The 23,397-nt window shown below is 35.9% G+C and overlaps 1 protein-coding gene and 1 pseudogene across 1 annotated transcript in view; both read left to right on the top strand.

Moving 5' to 3' along the window:
• Nucleotides 1–23,397, top strand: part of PCCB (propionyl-CoA carboxylase subunit beta) — a 50,968-nt gene that overhangs the window by 3,445 nt on the left and 24,126 nt on the right. Inside the window, exons 3-8 of the mRNA XM_016140363.2 lie at nt 130–198; nt 2,867–2,923; nt 5,028–5,141; nt 12,614–12,724; nt 19,220–19,328; nt 22,820–22,940. Coding sequence (XP_015995849.2) covers nt 130–198; nt 2,867–2,923; nt 5,028–5,141; nt 12,614–12,724; nt 19,220–19,328; nt 22,820–22,940 — 581 coding nt within the window. The remainder of the gene's footprint in view (nt 1–129; nt 199–2,866; nt 2,924–5,027; nt 5,142–12,613; nt 12,725–19,219; nt 19,329–22,819; nt 22,941–23,397) is intronic.
• LOC118601852 lies at nt 19,785–19,903 on the top strand (annotated as a pseudogene).

The raw sequence follows: 23,397 nt of genomic DNA, 5'->3' as shown, positions 1-23,397 counted from the left end.
TTGAATTTTAAGGAATTTGGGGTGGGTTCTTTTTTTGGGGGGGGTGTCTTCCACTGGGGCATATTGCTAAATTTATTAAAAGGAGTGTTTGTGTTTTTTAACCTTTATTTTTTAAATTTTTTCTGGTAGTTTCCTGGAGACAGTGTGGTCACTGGACGGGGCCGAATCAATGGAAGATTGGTTTATGTCTTCAGTCAGGTATTTCACAACTCTAATAGGTAGAGCTTTCTGTGAGGGCAGAGCCAAGAGCAAAATACATGAGAAAAAACAGTTTCAGCAAAAGAAGATTTGGATGTAGTTTAGGGCAAAAATATGTATTATGCTACATATTTTTTCTTAGAAAGAATCAGTTCGTTTGAGGGAGGATCACAAAGCAGTATCATGTAAGAAAGACCCAGGAACCAGGAGTTTATTCTGACTGAGGTATCTTTTGGTAGATTGGGTGTGTGCCTGGAGGACAGCAGTGTCCTGGGCAGTGTATGTGGACCCGAGAGACCTTAATGCAGCCTGGGTGGAGGGAACTTGACTCTCTGAACCACAGGCCCCTAAGTTTTGGGCTTTTCATGAAAGTGTTCAAATAAGTTTTGTCAGGCTTCATCAAAACAGGTATAGTTTCTTCATACTGAGACAATAGGAGAATGTAGTAGGCAGAATGATGGCCCCTAAAGATTCAAGTTTGCCTAATCCTTGAAACCTGCGAATACGTTACCTTATATGGCAAAGGGGAATTAAGATTGCAGATGGAATTAATGTTGCTAATCAGCTGACTCTAAAATGGAGTAGCCTGGGTTATTCACGTGGGCCCCGTGTAATCACAAGAGTCCTTAAAAGTGGAAGAGAGAGGCGGAGGAGGTCAGAGTGATATGAGAAGCGCATCACCTGCCATTGCTGGCTTAGAAGATGGAGGAAGCGGGTGTCAAAGCCAAGGAATGCAGATGGTCTCTAAAAGCTGGAAAAGGCAAGAAAACAAAGTCTTCCCTGGATACTCCAGAAAGGAGCCCAGCCCTGCTAATCTTCTTTGTAGCTGCATGAGACCCTTGTAGGCTTGCTTTTAAATTATAGAACTATAAGGTAATAAATTTGTGTTGTTTCAAGCCACTGAATTTCTATTAAGTTGTTACAGCAGTAATAGAAAACTAGCACAAAAAGAACATGTTGAATGCTATTTTGGGTTTGATTTCCTCCTGAGGTGGAAATGTGTATATAAGTCTAAGTGTTTAGTTCCTTTTATAGACCTAAAGTTATAGAGCTTGTTTAGGAACCCTAAAATGTTTTGTGAGTTGGATATTAAAATAATTATGCTTGGCTAATTTTAAATTTATTTTATTTAGGCAATACTCACTATCGAATTGCATTTGAAATGTTTTAAAACTGTTATACATGGATCTACCAAATGTTCAACTAGAAGAAACCATCTGGTTTTTTTTTTTTTGTTTTTGTTTTTTGTAATTTATGAGAGCTGGGCAAAAACTTGTACAGTAGGAACCCTTAATAAAATAGAACAGAGAAAGCTGTGCTTTCTGGATGCAGTGTCTCACTATTAAGTAGATATAAACATTCATCGAATTGATACTTTCGAGCACTTTTTATGGCCATAAGGTGGGGGTTAGGAGGAGGTAGAGATGACTGAGACAAAGCTCTTGACCTGAACAGACTAATCATTTTGTAGATAGAATGGGGAAGAACAGGAGTGGCTAAAGTAAAGATAGAGTGAGTGTGTTTTGGGGCAGGTACTTTGGGCTTAGGACAAGGAAAAATCTCATCCAAGATTCAGGAAAGCTTTAGGGAAAATGAGGCATTTGAAATAGGCCCTGAAGCATACTGAGGATGGGGAGTGATGACTCAGCATTTTGGTAGTGATCCCTGAAGTATTTATATCTATAGGCATTTTTTTCTGAGGAGCTTCTGTTTTGCCAGAGAAGCACCCTCAGTTTCTTGCCTGATGATTGGTTGTAGATGTGTTCTGGGGTGGGGAGGGAAGTAGGAGGAAAGGAGGGGTTAGCACTTACTTATCATTTAGTGTACAGGCTCCTAATCTAACCTGTTTTCAGCTTCACCTTTACTTTTTGTGGCTGGTGATTGTGAGTCCAAAATTCCTCTGGTTAAGCTTCTTTAGAGAACAAACCTTTTTCAAGATGAAGGAGAGGCTGTGTGGGGTCTAACTGCTCCTAACACAGACTTTATATAAATGTTTTGCTCCCCTCCTTACCCCATACTTTCCAGGGTTCCTGGGTTATCCCCTCCTGTGGATGTACTCTCTCTGCAGGTGTATAGGCTTCTGTTTGCTCTGGAGGTGTATAGGCTTCTTGTGCTCCTCTCAAATTTGTTGAGTTTCCTTTCTGTTTCCTCTTCTTTTTTGTCCTTATATGCTATATCTGATTTTAACTCCCCACTGTCTTTTTGAGGGGGTTTTAGGAAGGAAGTCATTCTTACAAGAAGCCTTTTACATTAGAAGGTAATGAAAATCCATAAGCAAGAGAATGCGGTGAATGCTCTGATTCACTTTTTTCATCTCCCTTGTCAAAACAGCAAATATTTCTTAGTAATAGAAAGGCATGATTGTTTGACATCCATAGAATTTGATTTTTGGATGAATTCTGCATAAAAAGTTTTTATTTCATTAGAGCTGCAAATCATTTTTGTGGAGCAAAGACTAGGTCATTTGCTTTTGATGACAATACATGAACCAACTCCCTTTAAGATATTCAGTATTCTATGGAATAATTTGTAAGTCAGACAATTTCTAATTTTTTAAACTTTTGAAAATCCTTTAAAAACTTTATGAATTTTCTACTTCCTCCTTCAAGCTCTTCATTTCTGGCTAGTCACTATATTTTTTATTTAATTTTTTTTTTTTTTTTGTTAGGATTTTACGGTTTTTGGAGGCAGTCTGTCAGGAGCACATGCCCAAAAGATCTGCAAAGTAAGTACTTAATGACAACAAACCCAGTACCTTCATCAGATGCATAGTGCATATTAAGTATCTTTGGAGTGCAAGACACTGAGCTGGGTGTGTGGGGTGGGATAGAGGTATGCAAGATGTGTGGTTGGCTTGAAGGTGACTTAGTCCAGGGCAGGACTTCTTAATGTTTTTTGTAGCATGGATTCCTTTGGGAGGCTGCTGAAGCCCAGACCCTCATTTTTTACATGCTTAAAATTAAATATATAGGACAACGAGGAATTACAATGTGATTTAAAAAAATATTTTTAATATATGCACGTCCTTATTAATACTTTAAATAACATGATCTAGCAGTGGATTTAAACTGCTATAATTTCGAGTATGCAGGAATGAAAATATTTCAACATATTTGCAACAATTTTAATGTGACACAAAAATATCTGTGGCTGCTATTAATGAGAGTCACAGGTATTTCTGATACTTCTGTGGGTTTTATTTTATTTTCTTGCCTGTATTCATAATTGAAGTAAATGCTAAAGATCAGCAAAGTTAATAAAGGTGTAAATTTTTTTCCCATCCAAGTTCATGGACTCTCTGAAATTCATTCACAGATGGCTTGGTATTCTGGGGACTCCAGGTAAAGAACCCAAGAGCTAGGTCGAGAGTCCACGTGCTAAAAGATAATGAGCAGTGCAAGGATTACATAATGGTATTTTAAAAACATTGCTAGAGGCGAGGTGCTGTGGATATGAATTGAGAGTGTAGATTACATTTGGAAAATTTTGGAGTTAAACGTAGAGTTGATTGTTAGTAGCTGGGCAGGGCTTCCTTGTGTAATGGAACACCTGGGTTCTAAACATGGGCCTATTATGTATTACTCCTGAGACATTTGGCCAACCACTTAATTTTTAACCTTCCTATTTTCTCTCTTTACTCTCTCTGCGTTGATTGTTAATGAGATAATGGACGTGAAAGTGTTTGGTAGACTGTCAAGGGCTGTTAGGAATGTTGCTCATTAGTCTGTCAAGTACTGATCCATGAGCAAAATCTGTCTCATGAGAAGTAAAAGCAGGCCTGGGTCTGGCCTCAGGTTAACAGATGGATTCATATTTACTTTCACAAAAATACTTCTTTGCCATTCTGTCTATTTCAAAAGAGTAACTGGGAACAGAACTGGCTGTTGAAAAAATACTATAGTTATGTGCCACTTAATGACGGAGATACATTCTAAGAAATGCATTGTTAGGTGATTTGTCATTGTGCCAACATCAGAGCATGCTTATGCAAACCTAGATGGTGTAGCCTACTACACACCTAGTGTATATGGTAGAGCCTATTCCTCTTAGGCTACAAGCTTGCACAGCATGTTACTGTACAAAACAATGTGAGACTGAATCAAGTACAAGAGTAAGTGATGCAATCAAGAGATGCAGTAAGCACAGGATACATGAGGCTGCTGCCGGTATAACACAACATACTGTTTTACAGCAAACTTTTTTTGATAAGTAGAGTACACTCTAATGCTAAAAGTATAGTATAGTAAATACATGAGTGACATAGTATAGTAAATACATGAGTGACATAGTATAGTAAATACATGAGTGACATAGTTGTTTTAAAATATTATGTACTATATATGCTATACTTTTATATGATTGGCAGCATGGTAGGTTCGTTGACACCAATGTCACCACAAACGTGTGTAATGTGTTGTGCTACCACTTTAAGACAGCTGTGACATCACTAAGCATTAGGAATTTTTCAGCTCCATTATAATGTTATGGGACCACTGCTGTATATATAGTCTGTTGTTGACTGAATTGTTACGTGGTGCATGACTGTATATAGCCTGGGCCTGTGGCTCTAGAAATGGTTGCTATAAGCAGTCTATCCCCTGTTATTGCGAAGTGCTTTCACTCTTGGATGTTTGGGGGGCTTTAATTATCCCTTTAAATATCTGGTTTTCTGCCTTCCATGAAGTTACCCAGTCATCATGGGGAATGAAGCTAGTGTTACTCCTGTTGTGAAAGATGCACTCAGGACAGTTTCCAGAAAACACTGTGGTGCTTTGTAAATGCTCTTTTTAAATAAGATTGTCTCAAAGAAGGTTTCTCTGCTCTCTCAGATCATGGACCAAGCCATAACAGTGGGGGCTCCAGTGATTGGACTGAATGACTCTGGTGGAGCACGGATTCAAGAGGGAGTAGAGTCTTTGGCTGGCTACGCAGATATCTTTCTGGTGAGAAATCTAGAGAGTAAAAAATTCGGGGCTTAATTCTCTAAGCTGTGTCCTGATCAGAGCTTTCCCATCTCTTATTCTCTGTTTTGTGGCCCCTTCCTCTGTAACCAGGGGTGGCATGAAGGTTTGGTGAAAAGCAAGAGTAGGTGGAGAGGACTTTTTCCCTCATAGAAGGCCACTCATAGGAAAAAACAATTAAAAATCTTTCATAAGAGAAAGTTGCTTTTTCCCTCCCCCCCAAAAGCAGAGTAATGGAATGTGAAAAGTTAAAACAAACAGATTTGCTAGAATTAGAAATAAAAAAAAAAGCATTGCTTTCTATTTTTATTTTTTGGTTAAGACACAAGGTCATTATACAAAGTCAAGCTGCAATACAGAAAAGAAATTGCTCTAAATCCTACTATTCAGAAACATTGATGAGCATCATTTGAGGTATCTTTCTGTTTACCTACAGACTAAAGTTACAGAGAAAGAAGTGAAAAGAAACACAAAAATAAATGCATTTTTTGAAGTAGGAAGTATATTGTGAGAGATAGTAATGGAGATTAGGGTAAGGGACAGAGATACTGCCAAATGGAAACTCGGGAAAAGGACAGATCAGCATTTCCAGGGAAGGTAGGAAAAAGAAGGAAGGATCAGCATTTCCAGGGAAGGTAGGAAAAAGAAGGAAGGAGACAGACATAATTCGTAATCAGGGCAGCTGTTGTTTTCATCCCCTGGCCTGCAGGCTTATGAGGGTTTTTATCCTTAGCTACTATCCTTGATGATCAGTCAGAAAAATGTTTACTTTGTGTAAGGTAGTCTGCTAGTTGTGGGAGCAACTTGTGTTAGTTAAGAAGCCACTTTGCAGATCTTAAACCTACTTTTTAATCTTTAAGCTTAAGCTCTATGGGCAACCCACTAGGGAGAATTAATATTTTGGGTGGCTTGGCTAGGACAGTTTAGGCCTGGAATTTCTGCTGTGGCCCCTATCTTTGACGTCATGCCTGTGCTAGAAATGAAGGAAAGAAAGAGTGGCTCTAAGAAATGGCAATAAATTACCACCTTGTAGAGCTTGTTCAAAATTTTAAAATATCATCTAGTCTTAACACATCCTATGAGTATAGGCTGGGGCAGTTGGATTTTGTTTTCAAGGGATAGGTTTAATGACTTTAGTCTGCATTGTGTACTTACTAATGTTGCTTGTCATGTCTATATCTCCATCCACTTCTCCCTGCCTGTATTATTGTTTTAAAACTATTTTGATATAATTTCAAACTTCATAGGAAAATTGCAAAAACAGTATAAGAAACTCTCCTATGTTCGATACCCAGATTCATTAGTTGTTCACATTTTGCCCATTTGCTTTATCATTCTCTCTCCATACATACATGTTTGCATATTATATTTTTCTGAGAGTAAATTGGAGTAAATTTAAGAGTAAATTTGAGATTGTTTCCTTTATCTCTTAAATCCTTCATCGTGCGTTTCCTAAGAATAAGGACATTCTCTTGTATAATAACCAGGGTACAATAATAAAAATCAGGAAATTTAAAATTGATTCATCAATATTATTATTCATGGTCCTTATTCACATTTCATCGAATGATCCTAATAAAGCCCTCTATAGCAATTTTTTTCCCTCTACTGGCTAGAATTCAACCCAGGATTGAGGTTTGTCTTTAGTCATCATATTTAATCTCCTTTAATCTGGAGCAGTTCCTTAATTTTCCTTTGTCCTCCATGACCTTGACATTTTTTAAAAAACAACTTTATTGAGGTGTAATTTACAAACTATAAAATCCATCCATTGTAAGCATACACCTCAGTGATTTTTAATAAATCTGTGGAGTGGCATAACTGTCACCACAATCCTGTTTCAGAACCTTTCCCTCCAAAAAGATCCCTCCTGCCTGTTTTTGGTGAGTTCTTACCCAGTCCTAGGCAACCACTGGTCAGCTTCTGTCCCTAGTTTTTGTATCTGACTCTTTTTGCTTAGCATATTTGTTGAGGTCTGGTAGTTGTATCAGTGTTTCATTCCTTTTTATTGCTGAATAATCTATATATGGTTATAATAATCATCAGAGACATGTAAATAAAAACCGTAATGAGATACCACTTCATGCCAGTCAGATGCCTGTTATCAAAAAATCAGCAAATGTTGGCAAAGATGTGGAGAAAAGGGAACTTTTGTGCACTGTTGGTAGAATTGGAACAGTATGGAAATTCCTCAAAAAATTAAAAATAGAACTACTATATAACTCAGCAATTCCACTTCTGAGTATTTATCTGAAGAAAACAAAAACATTAAGAAAAATATATGCACCCCTGTGTTTATTACAGCATTATTTACAATAGCCAGGATAAGCAGCAAATGTATCTATCGATGAATGAATATAGAAGATGTGGTCTGTATATACATATATATGTATTCACAATGGACTATTACTCAGCAACAACAACAACAAAAAAACGAAATCTTGTCATTTGTGACAACATGGGTGGATCTAGAGGGTATTATGCAAAGTAAGTCAGGCATATAATGATTTCACATATATGTGGAATCAAAAAAAAAAAAAACAAACTAAAACGAACAAACAAAAACAGACTCAGAACAAACTGATGGTTATCTAGGGTGGGGGGATGGTTGAAAAAGACGAAGGGGAATAAAGTATTTGATAGAATTCACTAGTGGATAAAGAAAGCTCTGAGGAGCCGTACAATATAACTTTTATAAGCAAAAGGGAGCAGGAACAAGAAAGTTATAACTAGGCAAAAAAGTGAATTGATTATGGCAAGATTACTTTCCTTCAGGGGATGGCAGGGGTCTGTCAGACAGATTACCTAAAGAGCACTAGTCAGATAGAAATGTAAAAGAATGTATTACAAGTCACTGGACATGCTTATAAGAATGTAAACTCTGTGATTGATGGTATGAGCAATACAGCCAGCATCAAATATTATAAACCATAATTAAAAGAGACTTGGGGGTGGAGAGTTTGGCAGGCCAGAAAAGTGTGTTACCAGCACAATGGAAGAGACATACTAGCTCTCTATGGGCAGTTGATTATAACCATGTATGCATGTCAGTATTATTCAAGATCAAGTTTGTGATTACAAACTTATACAGTGCAATAATGATATTCTTCAAACAAAAAAAAATGCTGCTATGAATATTTGTGTATATTTGATTTATGTTTTCATAACTCTTTGATAGATACTTAAGGGTAGATATCTTATAAGAGTTTGGTCTTATAACATTTAAGAAACTGCCAAAATTTTTCCCAAAATGATTGCATCATTTTACATGACTATAAGCAATGTATTTACAGTTTCAGGTTTTCCACAACCTTGTCAACACTTAGTGTTGTCAGCCTTTTTCATCATAGTCATTTTAATGGTATATAGTGGTATCTTACTATGATTTTAATTTTCATTTCCCTACTGACTCATCACTTTGAGCATGTTTCCATGTACATGTTAGTCATTTGTATATCTTCTTTGCTGAAATGTCTAATTCACATCTTTTGCTCATTTTGTAACTGGATTTTTGACTTGTAAGAGTTCTTTGTATTTCTGTTCACAAGTCCTTGATCAATGCATGGTTTTCAAATATTTTTTTCCCAGTGTGTGGCTTGTCTTTTTATTTGTTAATGGTGGCATTTGAAGTATAATAATATAAAATTTTGGAGTCCCAATTTATCAAATTTTTTCTTTCGTGGATCATGCTTTTATTGTCATATGTAAGAATTCTGCCCAATACAAGGATGTGAAGATTTCATTGTCTTCACGTTGAAAAGTTTATAATAGTTTGGCTCTCATACTAGCTTTGTGATTCATTTTGAGTTAATTTTTGCATATGATATGAGGTCAGGGTCTAAATTTATCCTTGTCCCACTAGCAGTTATTGAGATGACTACTCCTTTTTTATTGAATTGTCTGGTCACTTTGGAAAATCGGTTGACTATAAATGTAAGGTTTATTTCTGGACTCAGTTTTTTTCTATTGATCTATATGCTTATCCCTGCATCACAACCACACAAGTTCTCCAACTTTGTTGTTCTTTTTAAAAATTGTTTTATCTATTCTGGGTCCTTTATATTTTCATATAAATTTTTGCATCAGCTGTCAATTCACAGAAATGCCTGCTGAGATTTGATAGGAATTGTTTAGAGCCTGTAGATCAATTTGGTGAGAATTTATGTCTTAACATATTAAGTCTTCCACTCCACATAAATGGAATATTTCTCCATTTATTTAGGTCATCTTTAATTTATCTCAGCAGTATTTTGCGATTTTCAGCATACATGCCTTATACTTGTTATTTATACCTATTATTGATGTCATTTTTGATGTCATTATGAATGGAATTTTTTGTTTCCTTTTGGGTTCTTTGCAAGTATGTAGAAATACAGTTGATTTTTATATATTAATCTTTTATCTGACAGCCTTACCAAACTTATTTATTAGCTCTAAATTTTTTCATGTGGATACCTTAGTTTTTTTCTGTATTCATGATTATGCTTTCTGCAAGTATAGTTAGTTTCACTTGTTCCTTTCTAATCTAGATGCCTTTTATTTATTTTAATTGCTTTGGCTGGAACATGTAGTATAATGTTGAATAGAAGTGGTGAGAATGGACATCTTTGTCTTGTTCCTGAACTTAGAAGCATTCATTCTTTTACCATTAAAGATGATGTTAACTGTTTTTTTAGTTGATGTCCTTTATCAGGTTGAAGAAGTTCCTTTCGACTTTTTGTATGTTGAGTATGTTGAGTGTTTTTATCATGAAGGGGTGTTTAATTTTGTCAAAAGTGTTTTCTGCATGTATAAGATAATTGTGTTTTTTGTCCTTTCTTGATATGGTATATTATGTTAATTGATTTTTCAGTGTTAAACCAACTTTGTATTTCTGTGATAAATTCCACTTCGTCATGGTGTATAATTCTTTTCATAAGTTGCTGGGTTCTGTTTTGCTAGTATTTTGTTGAGTACTTTTGAGTCTATAATAATAAGCTATTTGTCTGCAGTTATCTTGTGCTATATATTTTTCCTCTATAGTTGTTTTGCTGCTGTGATATATATATATATATTTATTTTGCTAGTTTTGAGTCTCGTGATTTTTTTTTCTTTCTGATTTCGGTATCCTAATTATGGCCTCATGAAATGATTTGGAAGTGTTGCTACCCCTTTAGTTTTTTGGGAAGAACTTGTAAAGAATCGATCGACATTAATACATTGATTCTTTAAATGTTCAGTAAAATTTGTCAGTGAAGTAGTCTGGGCCTTGACTTTTCTTTGCAGGTAGTTTTTTGGTTACCTATTCAATCTCTTTGTTATGGGTTTATCAGATTTTCTGTTTCTTTTTAGTTCAATTTCAATAGTTTGTGTTTATAGAGGAATTAGCCCATTTTATCTAATTTATTGCCATACAGTTGTTTATGTATATTTTTTAATAATTTTAACTTATGTAATGATGTTTCAATTTTCATTTTACTAATATTGATTTTTTTTTGTGTCACTATTAAAGGTTTGTCAATTTTGTTGATCTTTTCAGAGAACTAATTTTAGATTTTACTTATTTTCTCTGTTGTCATGATATCCTGTTTTACTTATTTCTGCTACAAGTTTTATTTCCTTCTTTTTGCTTGTTTTGCTTGCTTTATTCTACTTTTTCTAGTTTTCTCAAGGTGGAAAGTTAGATTGATTTATCTTCTCTTAATGTATGCACTTACAGCTGTAAATTTACCTTTTAGCAGTGCTTTCATTGCATCCCTTAAATTTTAGTGTTACATTTTTATTGATCTCAAAGTATTTTCTAATTTCCTTTGTAATTTCTTGTTTCACTTGTTGGATATTTCAGTGTTTTGATTAATTTTAATGTATTTATGAATTTTTCAGTTTCTTATTTTAGTTTCATTACATTTTGTCTGGAAAAGATACTTTGTATGATTTCAGTCATTTTAAATTTACTAGGAATTATTTTGTGGCTTAACACATGGTTTTTCCTAGAGTATGTTCATTTGCATTTGAAAAGAATGTGTATTCTGTTGTTTTTGGGAACAGTATACGGTAGATGTCTTTTATAACTACTGGTTTAAAATGTTCAAGTCCACTGTTTTCTTACTGATTCTTTCTTGTCTGGGTGTTCTATTCATTATTGGAAGTAGGTGTTGAAGTTCGTAGATGTTCTCTCTCTCTCTTTCCTTTCAATTCTATCAGTTTTTTCTTCATATATGTTGGGGCTCTGTTGTTAGGTGCGTATATTTTTATAAGTGTTATATCTTAGTGTCAATATATGTCTGCCTTTGCTCTTGTAACGTTTTGATTTGAAGTCCATTTTGTCTGACAATATAGCCACTCCAACTGTATTTGGTTACCCCTTGGACAGAATGTTTTTTTCCATTCTTTTACTTTCAACCTCTTTGTGTCCTCATATCTAAAGTGAGGCTTTTAGGTAGCATATTAATAGATTTCAAATTTTATTTATTTTTTATTTTAATTTTTAAATTAAAAAAAACGTTCCTTCATTTCTCCCACCTGAAACCCTACCTCTAGTGAGCACAAATCTATTCAATGTATCTATGATCTTAGTGGATTTTTGTAATATATGTATACATTTTTAGATTCCAGCCTGAGAGAGATCATGTGCTATTTGTCTATTTCAGTCTCGCTTATTTCACATGTGGGATACTCTCAAAGTCCACTCATGTTGTCACAATTGGTGAGATATGATTCTCTTTATGGTTGAGTAATATTCCATTGTCTATAAATTTATACCATAATTTTTTTTTCCTGTATGGTTTTTCATATCTTTTGACTTTTCCCTTGAGGCCTTCTCCTTGAGACCTTTCCATGATCATAGTATTTAAAACTAGATTTACTACCCCCCTTCCTGCATTTTTTTCATAGCACTTTCCACATTGACACACTATTTGTTTTACTTATTTATTGTCTGTTACTCTCACTGGAATATAAGCATCATTTATTGCCATTGTTTGCAAGAGACCTGTGGTGGTTCTTATGTGCAGATCTGATGCTCAGATGTGCTGGTGTGCAGTTTGGATGTTTTTTGTTGAGTTTTAGATGTTCAGCATATTGTTGTTTCAAGGAGAGAGATCTGGAGACGTCTCTCACTCTGCCTCAGGTTTTCATTCTTTCTTTCTGACAGCTTTGTGCAGACAGGGTTCCTATGCCTGAGGTGTATTCGGAGGTGGGGTGAGAGTGTTGGAATTCTCTATGAGCTTATATCCTGGTATAGCTTTTGGGGGACTACTGACAAGGAGGGAAGAGAAAAAGGTGTTTGCCCCAGAAAGTATTATGACAATCATTCCACAGTTCTGCAAGAAGCTATACCGATTAGGTCTCTTGCCTCCAGGATAGAATTTCTGTGAGTAAAAGCCAAATATAATTTTATTGTTGTCTTTGTCTTTCTGCAGATAAAGCCTTGAACACCTCTGTAACCAGATGCCTTTATCTTTCTCTTTTGGCAGAGGAATGCCACAGCATCTGGAGTCATCCCTCAGATTTCTCTGATCATGGGCCCATGTGCTGGTGGGGCTGTCTACTCCCCAGCCCTAACAGACTTCACATTCATGGTAAAGGTAAGAAAGAAAGAACTGTTTCTCCTGCCCTTTGAGGGTTGTATAGTATTTCACCTACAATAAAAATAATTCCTGACCCAGATCCTGGGTTGTTATCTGCATTCTCATTGTCTTTTAGCTTAGCGATGATAAGGTCTTGGTAGAGAGAAGGTTTTGGCATGAAATCTGTAGCTCGTAGGGGCTCAGTGGCAGAATGTGCTTGTGTACTTCATTGGTTGGTGATTTTACTTGTTGTTCTGAATTGCAAACGATTTTCAGGTAATCAAAAGATCTTGTCCTCTGCCCAGACAGATGATTGTTAACTGGATCCTATTCAAAAAGTTTCTCATGGAAGGCTTTTCTATAATTTTCTTTGTTGGGAAGTTGCTTCTTATGTCCCACCTTTATTTCTTTGGTTCTTTGCCATTTTATTACATTTTGTTTATAATGGTAATGGTAATGGTAAATCTGATTTCCAACTTCATTTTTAAAGGTGTGTACCTTTATTACATGATTTGAAGAAACAATTTTTTAAAAATGATTTTTAAATGAAGTGTACTTGGATGATTACCCTTAACCTGAAACCTTTTTAAAATCAGTTTTTTCCTTTTGAAATATTTTTAATAATAATGAGCAATAAATGGTAAGACAGAAAGATGGAGGGAGTGGGCGAAATAGTCATCCAAATATGAGGAGAACAATGTAAATAGGTACAATGTAAATAGGAAACTCTTTTCTCTTGAGAATAGTTTGGTAATAGGGATTCAAAGATTTAGAAAAGTGCTTACCCTTTGACCCAAATTTTCTGTTAGTGACAGATTGAAAGCAACTTAAATGTTCAATAACAGGGATAAGTTTTAAAAATTAAGTTGACCACATTTCTTACTTTCTGAACAAAGCAGAATTCCCTGAACTTTACCCTCTAAATCTATATATACCACTCCCTGGTGCTACCCCAGTCCTCTTCTCCTTCCCATCAGGTAGGAATGGAGGTGTGTTATCAATTCCTCTGGCCAAGGCCATCCTTTCCCCATCTTTCTGCAGACACACACATCACTGAATACAACTCTTCCACCTTTTAAGCAGCCATATTCTGTCAGTTCTCTTTTTTCATATATATGCTACCTTCATTTCTCCCTTGGTACTGGATCCTCCCATCAGAACTTGCCCATGTTCAGGTCTTTCCTACCTTCAGAACAAAAACAAAAGCCTCCCCTAGTCTGTATCTTCCTGTGTCTGTCTATTGCCCTATTTTTATCTTCCCATCCTCTCAACACATTTCAACTTTGCTTTGTCCCATCAGTCCACTAAACCTGTTCTCTAGGGTCATCAGTGACTTCTTTGTCAATATAAATGCTCTTTAACTCTCATTTTCTTCCATCTTTCAGTAATATTTTTCTTTGGCTTCCATGATGCCACACCCTGACATCTCTGATTCTTCCTGTCACATTTTTGGCTCTACTGTCTTGCTTCTGTATTCCACACACTCTGGATACTGGAATTCACTCTAAACTTTTTTCTCATTTATTTTTATTTTTTTCCAGCTTTGAGATATAATTGACATTAACATTGTATAAGCTTAAGGTATAGAACATTTTGATTTGATACATTTATATATTGCAAAATGATTAGCGCTATAACTTAGTCTATAGCTAAGATCTTCATCACTTCCCATAATTACCTATTTTTTCCTGTGGCAATAACATTTAATGTTGACTCTCTTAACAACTTTTAAGTAAGTATATAATACAGTATTGTTAACTATAGTCAACATGCTGTATGTTAGATCCTTAGAATTTACCCATCTTTTAAAAAAATTGTTAAAAAAATTTTAATTTTTATTTTTTAGGCAAAGCAACCCTTGGTTGACGTCACAGATTGCAAGGACGTTGTCAGCTTATTATTTTATTTTTTACACCTATAGCATTTGGTCTTCCTAGGTGGTCTTCCATCCAAGTAGTAACTAGGCCCAACCTTACTTAGCTTCTGATATAAGCCGGGATTGGGCTTGTTCAGGGTAGCATGGCCATAGACAGAATTTACCCATCTTATAACTGGAAATTTTTACTCTTGAGTCACATCTCCCCATTTCCCCCACCCTTCAGTCCCTAGTAACCATCATTTGACTCTCTCTCTCTCTATGAGTTCATCGTTTTGTTTCTTTTTTAGATTACACCTGTAAGAAAGATCACATAGTTGCATAGAAATGCAACTGATTTCCTTTTTAATTTTTTTTTATGGCGACATTGGTTAACGAAATCCAATAAGTTTCAGCTGTACACTTTAATAGTAAGGCATATGTATATATTTACACTGTGTGTTCACCTCCCATAGTTAGAGCTACCTTCCCCCTACCCTCTGGTAGGAACTGATTTTTTTGTGTTGATTTTTGTGTCCTGCAGCTTTGCTTTGTTTATTAGTTCTAACTTCTTTGTGGAATGTTGAAAGTTTTCCAAATATAAAATGTCATCTGCAAACATAATTTTATCTCTTCCTTTCCTGTTTGGATGCCTTTTTCTTTTCTTTTTTTCTTTTCTTTACCTCACCCTCCCTTACCTTGCCCTCTCCTCCTCTGTCCTCCCCTTCCCCTCCCTCTCTACTCCCTCCCTTCCTTCCCTCCCCTTTTTTGCCTAATTGCTTTGGCTAAGACTTCCAGTACTATTTTGAATAGAAGTGGCGAAAGTGGGCATCCTTACCTTGTACCTGATCTTAGGAAACAAACTTTCAGTCTTTCACCATTGAGTATGATTTTCACAGTGGATTTTTCAAATGTGGCTTTTACCACATCAAGGTTGTTTCTATTTCTAGTTTTCTGAGTACTTCTATCATGAAAGGGTATTAAATTTTGTCGGATGCTTTTTCTGCATCAGTCGAGATTATTATGTAATTTCCCCCCTTCATTCTTTAATGTGACATATTACATTGATATTTGTGTGTTGAACTATCCTTGCATTTCGGGAAAAAATTATATCTGGTCTCGGAATATAATTCTTTTAAAACATTTTTGAATCAGGTTTGGTAGTATTCTGTTGAGTATTTTTGTCAGTATTTTTATGGGATACTGATTTATATATTTCTTGTAATGTCTTTGGCTTTGGTATTAAGATAATGCTGGGCCTTATAAAATGAGTTAGGAAGTGTATATTCTTCAATTGTTAGGCAAGACCATGAAGGATTCGCATTTAATCCTTAATCAAATGTTTGGTAGAATTCACTGGGGAAGCCATTTGATTTGGGCTTTTCATTTGGAATTTCTTGTTTACTGATCTGGTCTCTTCACTCTAGTTATAGGTCTGTTCATATTTCCTATTTTTCATGATTCAGTCTTGGTAGGTTTTATGTTTCTAGAAATTTGTCCATTTCAGCTAAGTTATCCAATTTATTGGTGTAGAATTTTTCATAATAAACTTATAATCTTTTTTATTCTTGTAGAATTTGTAGTAATGTGCCTGTTTTCATTTTAGTAATTTGGTTTTTTTCTTAGTCCATCAAGCTAAAGATTTGTCAATTTTGTTGATCTTTTTAAAGAACTAATTTTTGGTTTCATTTATTTTTTTATCGTTTTTCTGTTCTTTTTCATTTACCTCTGCTCAAATTTTATTTCCTTCCTTCTGCTAGCTTTGAGTTTAGTTTGTTATTTTTTTAGCACTTTATGTGTAAAGTAGATTAATTGAGACCTTTCTTCTTTCCAGTGTGTTTACAGCTATAAATTCCCCTCTTAGCACTGCTTTCACTGCATTCCATAAGTTTTTGTATGTTGTGTGTTTCATTTTAATTTGTCTCAAAATATTTTCAAATTTCTCTTGATTTGTCTTTTAACCATTGGTTGTTTAAGAATGTGATGTTAATTTCCACATATTTGTGAAGTTTCCAGTTTTCCTTCTATTTCTAGTTTCATTCCCATGTGATTCAACAAGATAGTTTGTATGATTTCAGTCTTTTAAAATTTATTAAGATGTTTTACATATGCCTAACATATAGTATATCCTATACAATACTTTTGTTTACTGTCCAGATTCCAGTATGGTCAGTTGTCCCAATAATGTTTGTTGTGGCATTTTCTTTCTCCAGTACAGGATCCATTTTGAGATTACATTTGCATTTAGTTGTCATTGCACATTACTCTCCTTTAATCTGGAACAGTTTCTCAGACTTACTTTGTCATGATACTGGTACTTTTGAAGACTACAAAATGAATTATTTTATAGATTTTTTCCCCCTCAGTTTGGGTTTATCTGATGTTTTCTCATGAGTAGATTCAGATTAGTTATCCTAGCCTGTCTACTACATAAGTGATATCTGCCCCTCATTGGTGATATCAGTTTGATCACTGTTCAAGATGTCTGGTTTCTCCACTGGGTAGTTACTGTTTTTCCTTTAAAACTGATAAATACTCATGGGGAGACACTTTGATACCATACAGGTATGCTGTTTTGTATTACACCTTTTCTCCTTGATTTAGCATCTGTCGATGATTCTTATCTGAATCAATCATTACAAAATTGTTATTTTTCAACACTACCACTTCATTTCAGTTGGCATTGTACTCTAAGGAAGAGCCTTGCTTTCTTGGATATTTATTTATTTCATTGATTTATTACTAATATGAGTTCATGGATTTCCTATTTTACTTAATGGTTTATAATCTATTACTGTAATTATTTATTTTCATGTGCAGATTGCCCTTTACTTAGCTAGTAGGAGTTCCTTTAAGCTGTTTTATGTGCCCTTTTGAAATGAGAACTAATGTCAAATGACTACTTTATGGGTAGTGCATTTTAATTTTTGAAGAACTTTTCCTTACCCCAGAGTCATGATGATAGTTTTCTGTATTTCTCCTCTATAAGGCCACACATATCACAAATCAGTTGTCCATATATCAGTAGTGTTTCATTGAGCTCTTATCAGTCTGTTTATTCCTATGCCAATATCACACTATCTCAGTTAAATGGCTTTGTGACAAATGCTGATGACTGGTACAGCAAGTTGTCCCTCCTTATTCTTCAAATCATATGGGATATTCTTGCATTTCCAGTTTTTTACTACTTTGAGTTGTAGTTGATGTAATATGAACCACACATATTTAAGTCATGCAATGAGTTTTGACACAAGTATACAACTATGAAGCTGTAACCACAAGCAGAATAATGAACATAGCCATCACCTCCAAAAGTTTCCTCATGTATCTTTGTAATACATTTTCTCTACATTCTATCCTTGTGTTAGGGTAACCATCCATCTGCTTTCTATCACAATAGATTAATTTGCATTTTCTAGAATGTTATAGAAACAATCATACAAAATGACATTTTATATATACAAAATACAATGAGTGAGTACTCTTTCTTTTTGTCAGGGGCTGGCTTCTTTCACTTTGGGTAATTATTTTGAGATTCAGCTTTTGACTGACATTGTTTCTAGTTTTTGATTGTTAGAAATAATGCTGTTATGAACATTCATTTGAATCTTTGTATAGAGTGGGGATGAAAGACCTTTCTAGCTAGACCTTTCTAGCAAGATTCGAAACCAAAGAACTATAAAATAAAGACTGATAACACATGTAACAATGTAAGTGTATAATTTCCCTAATGTATAAAAGCATCTGTCCAGTAGAAAAATGAGCAAAGAACATGAACAGTGAGCTGACAGATGCCTGTAGTAAGATATTTATTGCAGAATTTCTCATTATAGCGAAATACTGGAAACAACTAAATGACCATCAGTAAGTGACAGTTAAATTTATGATACATATCCTATACTAATATGGAATGATATTCACGAAGTTTCAGAACAGTCTCTGTAGGACACTGAGTTGGAAAAAACATAAGGCAAATATATATATCCATACTTGTATATGCATGGATCTCTTTCTAAGGAGAGAGAAAGTGACAGTGGTTGCCTTTGGAGAAAGAAATAGGAAGCCTGGAAATGAGGGGTTGGATATTGACTTACATCCCACTGTATCTCTATTCTGTTTAAAATTCTTTGCAATATTCCTTTATTATCTCTAAATTAGAAACTAAAAATTAAAAACCTGTCACTGTCTGAAAACTCCCAAGCATTGATGACCATTGAGATGGCTTCACTTAAGGTGGCTTGCTCATTTTAAGCAAGCTGCATACTGTCACAGTTCCTCAGTTTCCTCATCTATAAACAGGGATGATAATAGTACCTAGGCTTTAATGACACAATCCCATGAAGTGCTTAGAAAAACATTTGATGCACAGCAAGCTCTGAATAGGGCCACTTGTTAGGGTGTTCTACAGATGAATGACTCTGAAATGTTAGCAACACTGCAAGTCATTTTGTTGAGATAGAACCGTGCAACAAAAATTTCTAAAAATAGGGGAAACTTGGGTCTTTAGTTTGGATATGTACCTTTGAGTTGCATCCTAACCTGGTTCTGCTGTGATGTCACAACCTTCTCTGTTTCTGTCTTCTTGGCTGTGTGAACTCTAAGGCTCCATCTAGATCTGGTGCTCTGAGGTTTATCCTTCTGAAATATTCCAATTTCAGGACACTTCCTACCTGTTCATCACTGGCCCTGATGTTGTGAAGTCTGTCACCAACGAGGATGTTACCCAGGAGGAGCTTGGTGGTGCCAGGACCCACACCACCATGTCAGGTTAGAGGCCTCGAGGCTCACTTTACTGTTTTCAGACACTGAGAAGAAGGCACTGCCAGAGAGAATGATGACAGTCTTTTACAAATATCACTTAATTGGCAGAATTTATTTGAGAAGACTTTAATATAGTATGTTAACTACAGCTATAGTAATAAAGGTGCATTTAGTATCAAACTTATTAATACTAATGCTTTGATAGTCTTTAAGATTTTAAAAATAACTTGAATGGTTATAAATGGTATGAGTTATGGATATACAGTGGATCTTTAAAAAAAATAATTGTATTCTGACTTACTTTTACTCCAAAGTTGGGGTATGCCAGCATTTTACCAATAACCATAGACCAGGTGCAGTTGTAATGTTATGGTCATGGCCCACATGTTCATGAACTTGGTCATAGCTCTTTACTTCTTTGAAGTTACATGCCATACATGCTGAGTTTGAAATGTGTAAAGAGTCTGTGGCCATGCTACCCTGAACAAGCCCAATCTCGTCTGATTTCGGAAGCTAACCAAGGTTGGGCCTGGTTAGTACTTGGATGGGAGACCACCTAGGCAGACCAGGTGCTGTAGGCATAAAAAATAAAAAAATAAGGGTTTGTAAGCTGACAAAGTCTTTGCAATCTGTGAGGTCAACCAAGGGTTGCCTTGCCTAAAAACAAAAAAACAAATCAAAAACAATGAAATGTATAAAGATTATTCGGTGCTTTGACATTGAAACAAAAAGTTATTGTTTGTATGGAGAGGCATGGAATTGGGATCAGAGCATGAATCTGAGATTAGCGAAGATGTTTGTTGTTGGAGTAATGATTGGAATTCCATATTTTCTTGGAAAAAGACACCAAGCTGTGAAAGGACTGTCTACAACACAGCAAGAAGTATAACTGAAGACAGTAGAGATTGCCTCTTTGAAAGATTTCAAAGCAATGGGAGGCAGGTGTAACCGATTTATGCACTGTATTATACTGTGGTTAATGCATTTAACTGTCAGCATTTCCTTCTTAATGTACATATACTAGAGGTGCATCTTACTATCAAGGGAGTCATAGGTTTGATGAAATATGTATTTTTTTAAGTGAGAGCTCTTGATCCCACTGCCCACAAAAATGATTCCTTCCCCATCTCAGGTTGGCATCAACCTTGACTCATTTTTTTTCCCCTCCACCCATCAACTCCATTCAGCTCTATTATCTTCGGTACACACCTAGAATCAAAGCCCTTCTCGTCATTGATTCCCTCACAGCTTGTCATCATGTTCTTGTCTCAGGGCTTAATTGGCAGCAGTATTTCTTTCTTATTGGGATATAAAATATCGTTGAGTCTTGATGGCATCTTAGATTTGATGAAATATGCTATTTTTCCTCATTCAATAATATTGCATGTTTGTGGTAGGCAATTTAGAAAATAAAGAAACAAAAATCACTAGGAATTCTATCATGCACAGATAACCACCACTTAGTTTTTGGTTATACCTTTGAAGTTTTTCATGCAGATGGATGTGACTATACATGTACATACTCAAACATAGGTGTGTAAATTCTCTTTTGTAACTTTGACAGTTGAAAGTAAAACTAAAGCATGCTTTTAGTTTTAAAGGCAGCATTTGGTGTTCTTTATAGGCATGCGGCCATATGTGTTTTCGTGTTTGTATATATTTTCTTCATAATAGTTTTATTGAGAGAGAATTCACATAGTATACATGTGATATACCTATTTAAAGTATGCATTCACCGGTTGTTCAGTTATCACCACAACCAATTTTAGAACACTTTTATCATCCCAGAAAGAAACCCTCTACCTGTTAGCGTTTGATCCCCATTTCCCCCCAAATACTCTGGCTCTAGGCAATCACTAATCTACTTTCTGTTTCTGTGGCTTTGTCTATTCTGAAGATACATGGAATTAACAAATGAAATTATATGTGGTGTTATGTGACAGATTTATTTTACTTAATTAATTTTAAGGTTCATCCAGTTGTAGCATGAATCAATACTTCATTCCTTTTTATTGGAGATAATATTTCAATGTATGGATATATTGCATTTTGTTTATTCATTGATAAGTTAAGCATTTGTGTTGTTTTCATTTTTTGGCTGTCATGAATAAGCTGCTATAAGCATCCATGTGCAAGTTTTTGTGTGGACATATGTTTTTGTTTCCCTTGGATATATACCTTGGACTGGAATTGCTGGATCATATGGTAACTCTGTTTGACATTTTGAAGAACTGCCATTCTGTCCTCCAAAGTGGCTGTGCCAGTTTATAAATATTTCTTCAGTAAAAGAATTCTGTCATGTGGAACATGCTTTTTATTCACCAACAAATATTCATCAAGGGTCTATGTATGAAGCATTGTTCTATGTGCTAGGATTACATTTGTGAAAGAAACAAAAATATTCTTGCCTATATGGGGCTTATATTCTAGCAGAGGAGATAGATTTTAAACAATAAGCCTAATAAATAAGGTAATATGTGCTGTGGAAAAAGTAGAACAGGTCAAGGGTGTTGGCGTTGTTGAAGTTTTAAACAGGGTGATAAGGACAGGCCTCACTGTGAGGGTAGCAGTTGAGCAGATTTAAAGGAATTAACCTCATGGATATCTAGGGGAGAAGTATTTCAGGCAGAAGGAATAGCTTATGCAAAGGCTCTGAGTGGCTAGCATGTTCCATAAACGTCAAAGAGGGTGTTTGGAGAAGCCATGACATGATCTGACTTAAAAAGCTCACTTTGGCTGCTTTATGGAGAAGAGACTGTAGGGGCAATAGTGGAAGCTAGGAGTCTGGTGGGGTGAATCTGAGAGAGAGAGTATTTGGCTCTACTTTCTCTCCTATATCTGTGGCCTTAATTGGCTGTTCTGTGATTTTAGAGAGTTCTTGAGGAATGATTGCTTGATTCCTTACTAGGCCCACGTGATTTCCCTCCTTCCTTCCATTCCTTTAGCCATTGCTGAATACCATGACATGTGGCAGTCATTCTTTTATTTTTTCCAGCTTCATTGAGATCATCAACATATAATCAGGCATTCTTGATGCGAGACTGCAGTGGTAAGATAGGCCTGGTCTCTACCCAGTTGGAGCTGATATTCTAGGGAAGATGTCAGGCAGTAAAGAGGGAAATAGGTGTAGCAGGAGAAAGTGTGACGAGAACCCCTATACAACACAGGGATGGGAAGTGAGGGATGTTGGGATGGGTGTGTTCTAGAGAGGTGCCAGGGAAAGCTTTTCTGAGTAGGTAACATTACAGCAAGGACTCCTCTTTAAGAAGTGACTCTTAAAGAGGTACAAAACAGAGGGAGCAGGCTGCGTGAACTGAAGATCAGCCTGAAGGTATGTGGTGTGTGCTATCCCATCCTCAGTGGAGGGTGGAGAGAACAGAGCTATAACAGCATAGTTCGCTGCAGGCATGGCCCAGAAGTGGCAGGTCCACGTGAAACAGCATTTTTGGGCTGACAGACAGGTGCCCTGGCCCATTATAGCCTCCTTGTTTTCTCAGGTGTTGCCCACAGAGCTTTTGAAAATGATGTTGATTCTTTGTGTAATCTCCGGGAGTTCTTCAACTACCTGCCCCTCAGCAGTCAGGACCCAGCTCCAATCCGTGAATGCCATGATCCTAGGTGAGTTGCAGGCCAGAACACCTTCTCTCATTTTGCAGATTGCCTTGCTCATCTCCGGCCCCTCTGCCTTCGAAGGACCTCTAGCGTCTTCCCTGTGGAGCAGCTTGAAGTAGATAGTGGAGTAGAGTTGGTGTGTCTCCCAGGTGTGGACATGGTCTTAGCATGTCTGGGTACAGGAGCAAAGAAAGATTTTTTTATTCACTTTTTTCCTTTGTGTAATGTCTGATAGGTAGCTTTGGATAAACAGTGGCCAAAAATTTTTGATTTTTAAGAGTCCTCATTTGTCCAGAATTAACATATATGTGTATATATGTTATATATTTTATATGTGTACATAGGTGGAAGTTTTTTTGTGTGTGTGTCTTGACATGAAATAAAGAACCGAAATGGTGCAGATAGCCTGCCCTTTAAGAAATGTGCTTATGCACACCTGCTTATGGCCGGATCTTGGAGCAGT

Source organism: Rousettus aegyptiacus, unplaced genomic scaffold (assembly GCF_014176215.1).
Source record: "Rousettus aegyptiacus isolate mRouAeg1 unplaced genomic scaffold, mRouAeg1.p scaffold_m13_p_4, whole genome shotgun sequence".
In the NCBI taxonomy this organism is placed as follows: domain Eukaryota; kingdom Metazoa; phylum Chordata; class Mammalia; order Chiroptera; family Pteropodidae; genus Rousettus; species Rousettus aegyptiacus.
Note: the sequence above shows the minus strand (reverse complement) of the source record. Positions and strands in the feature narration are given on the sequence as shown.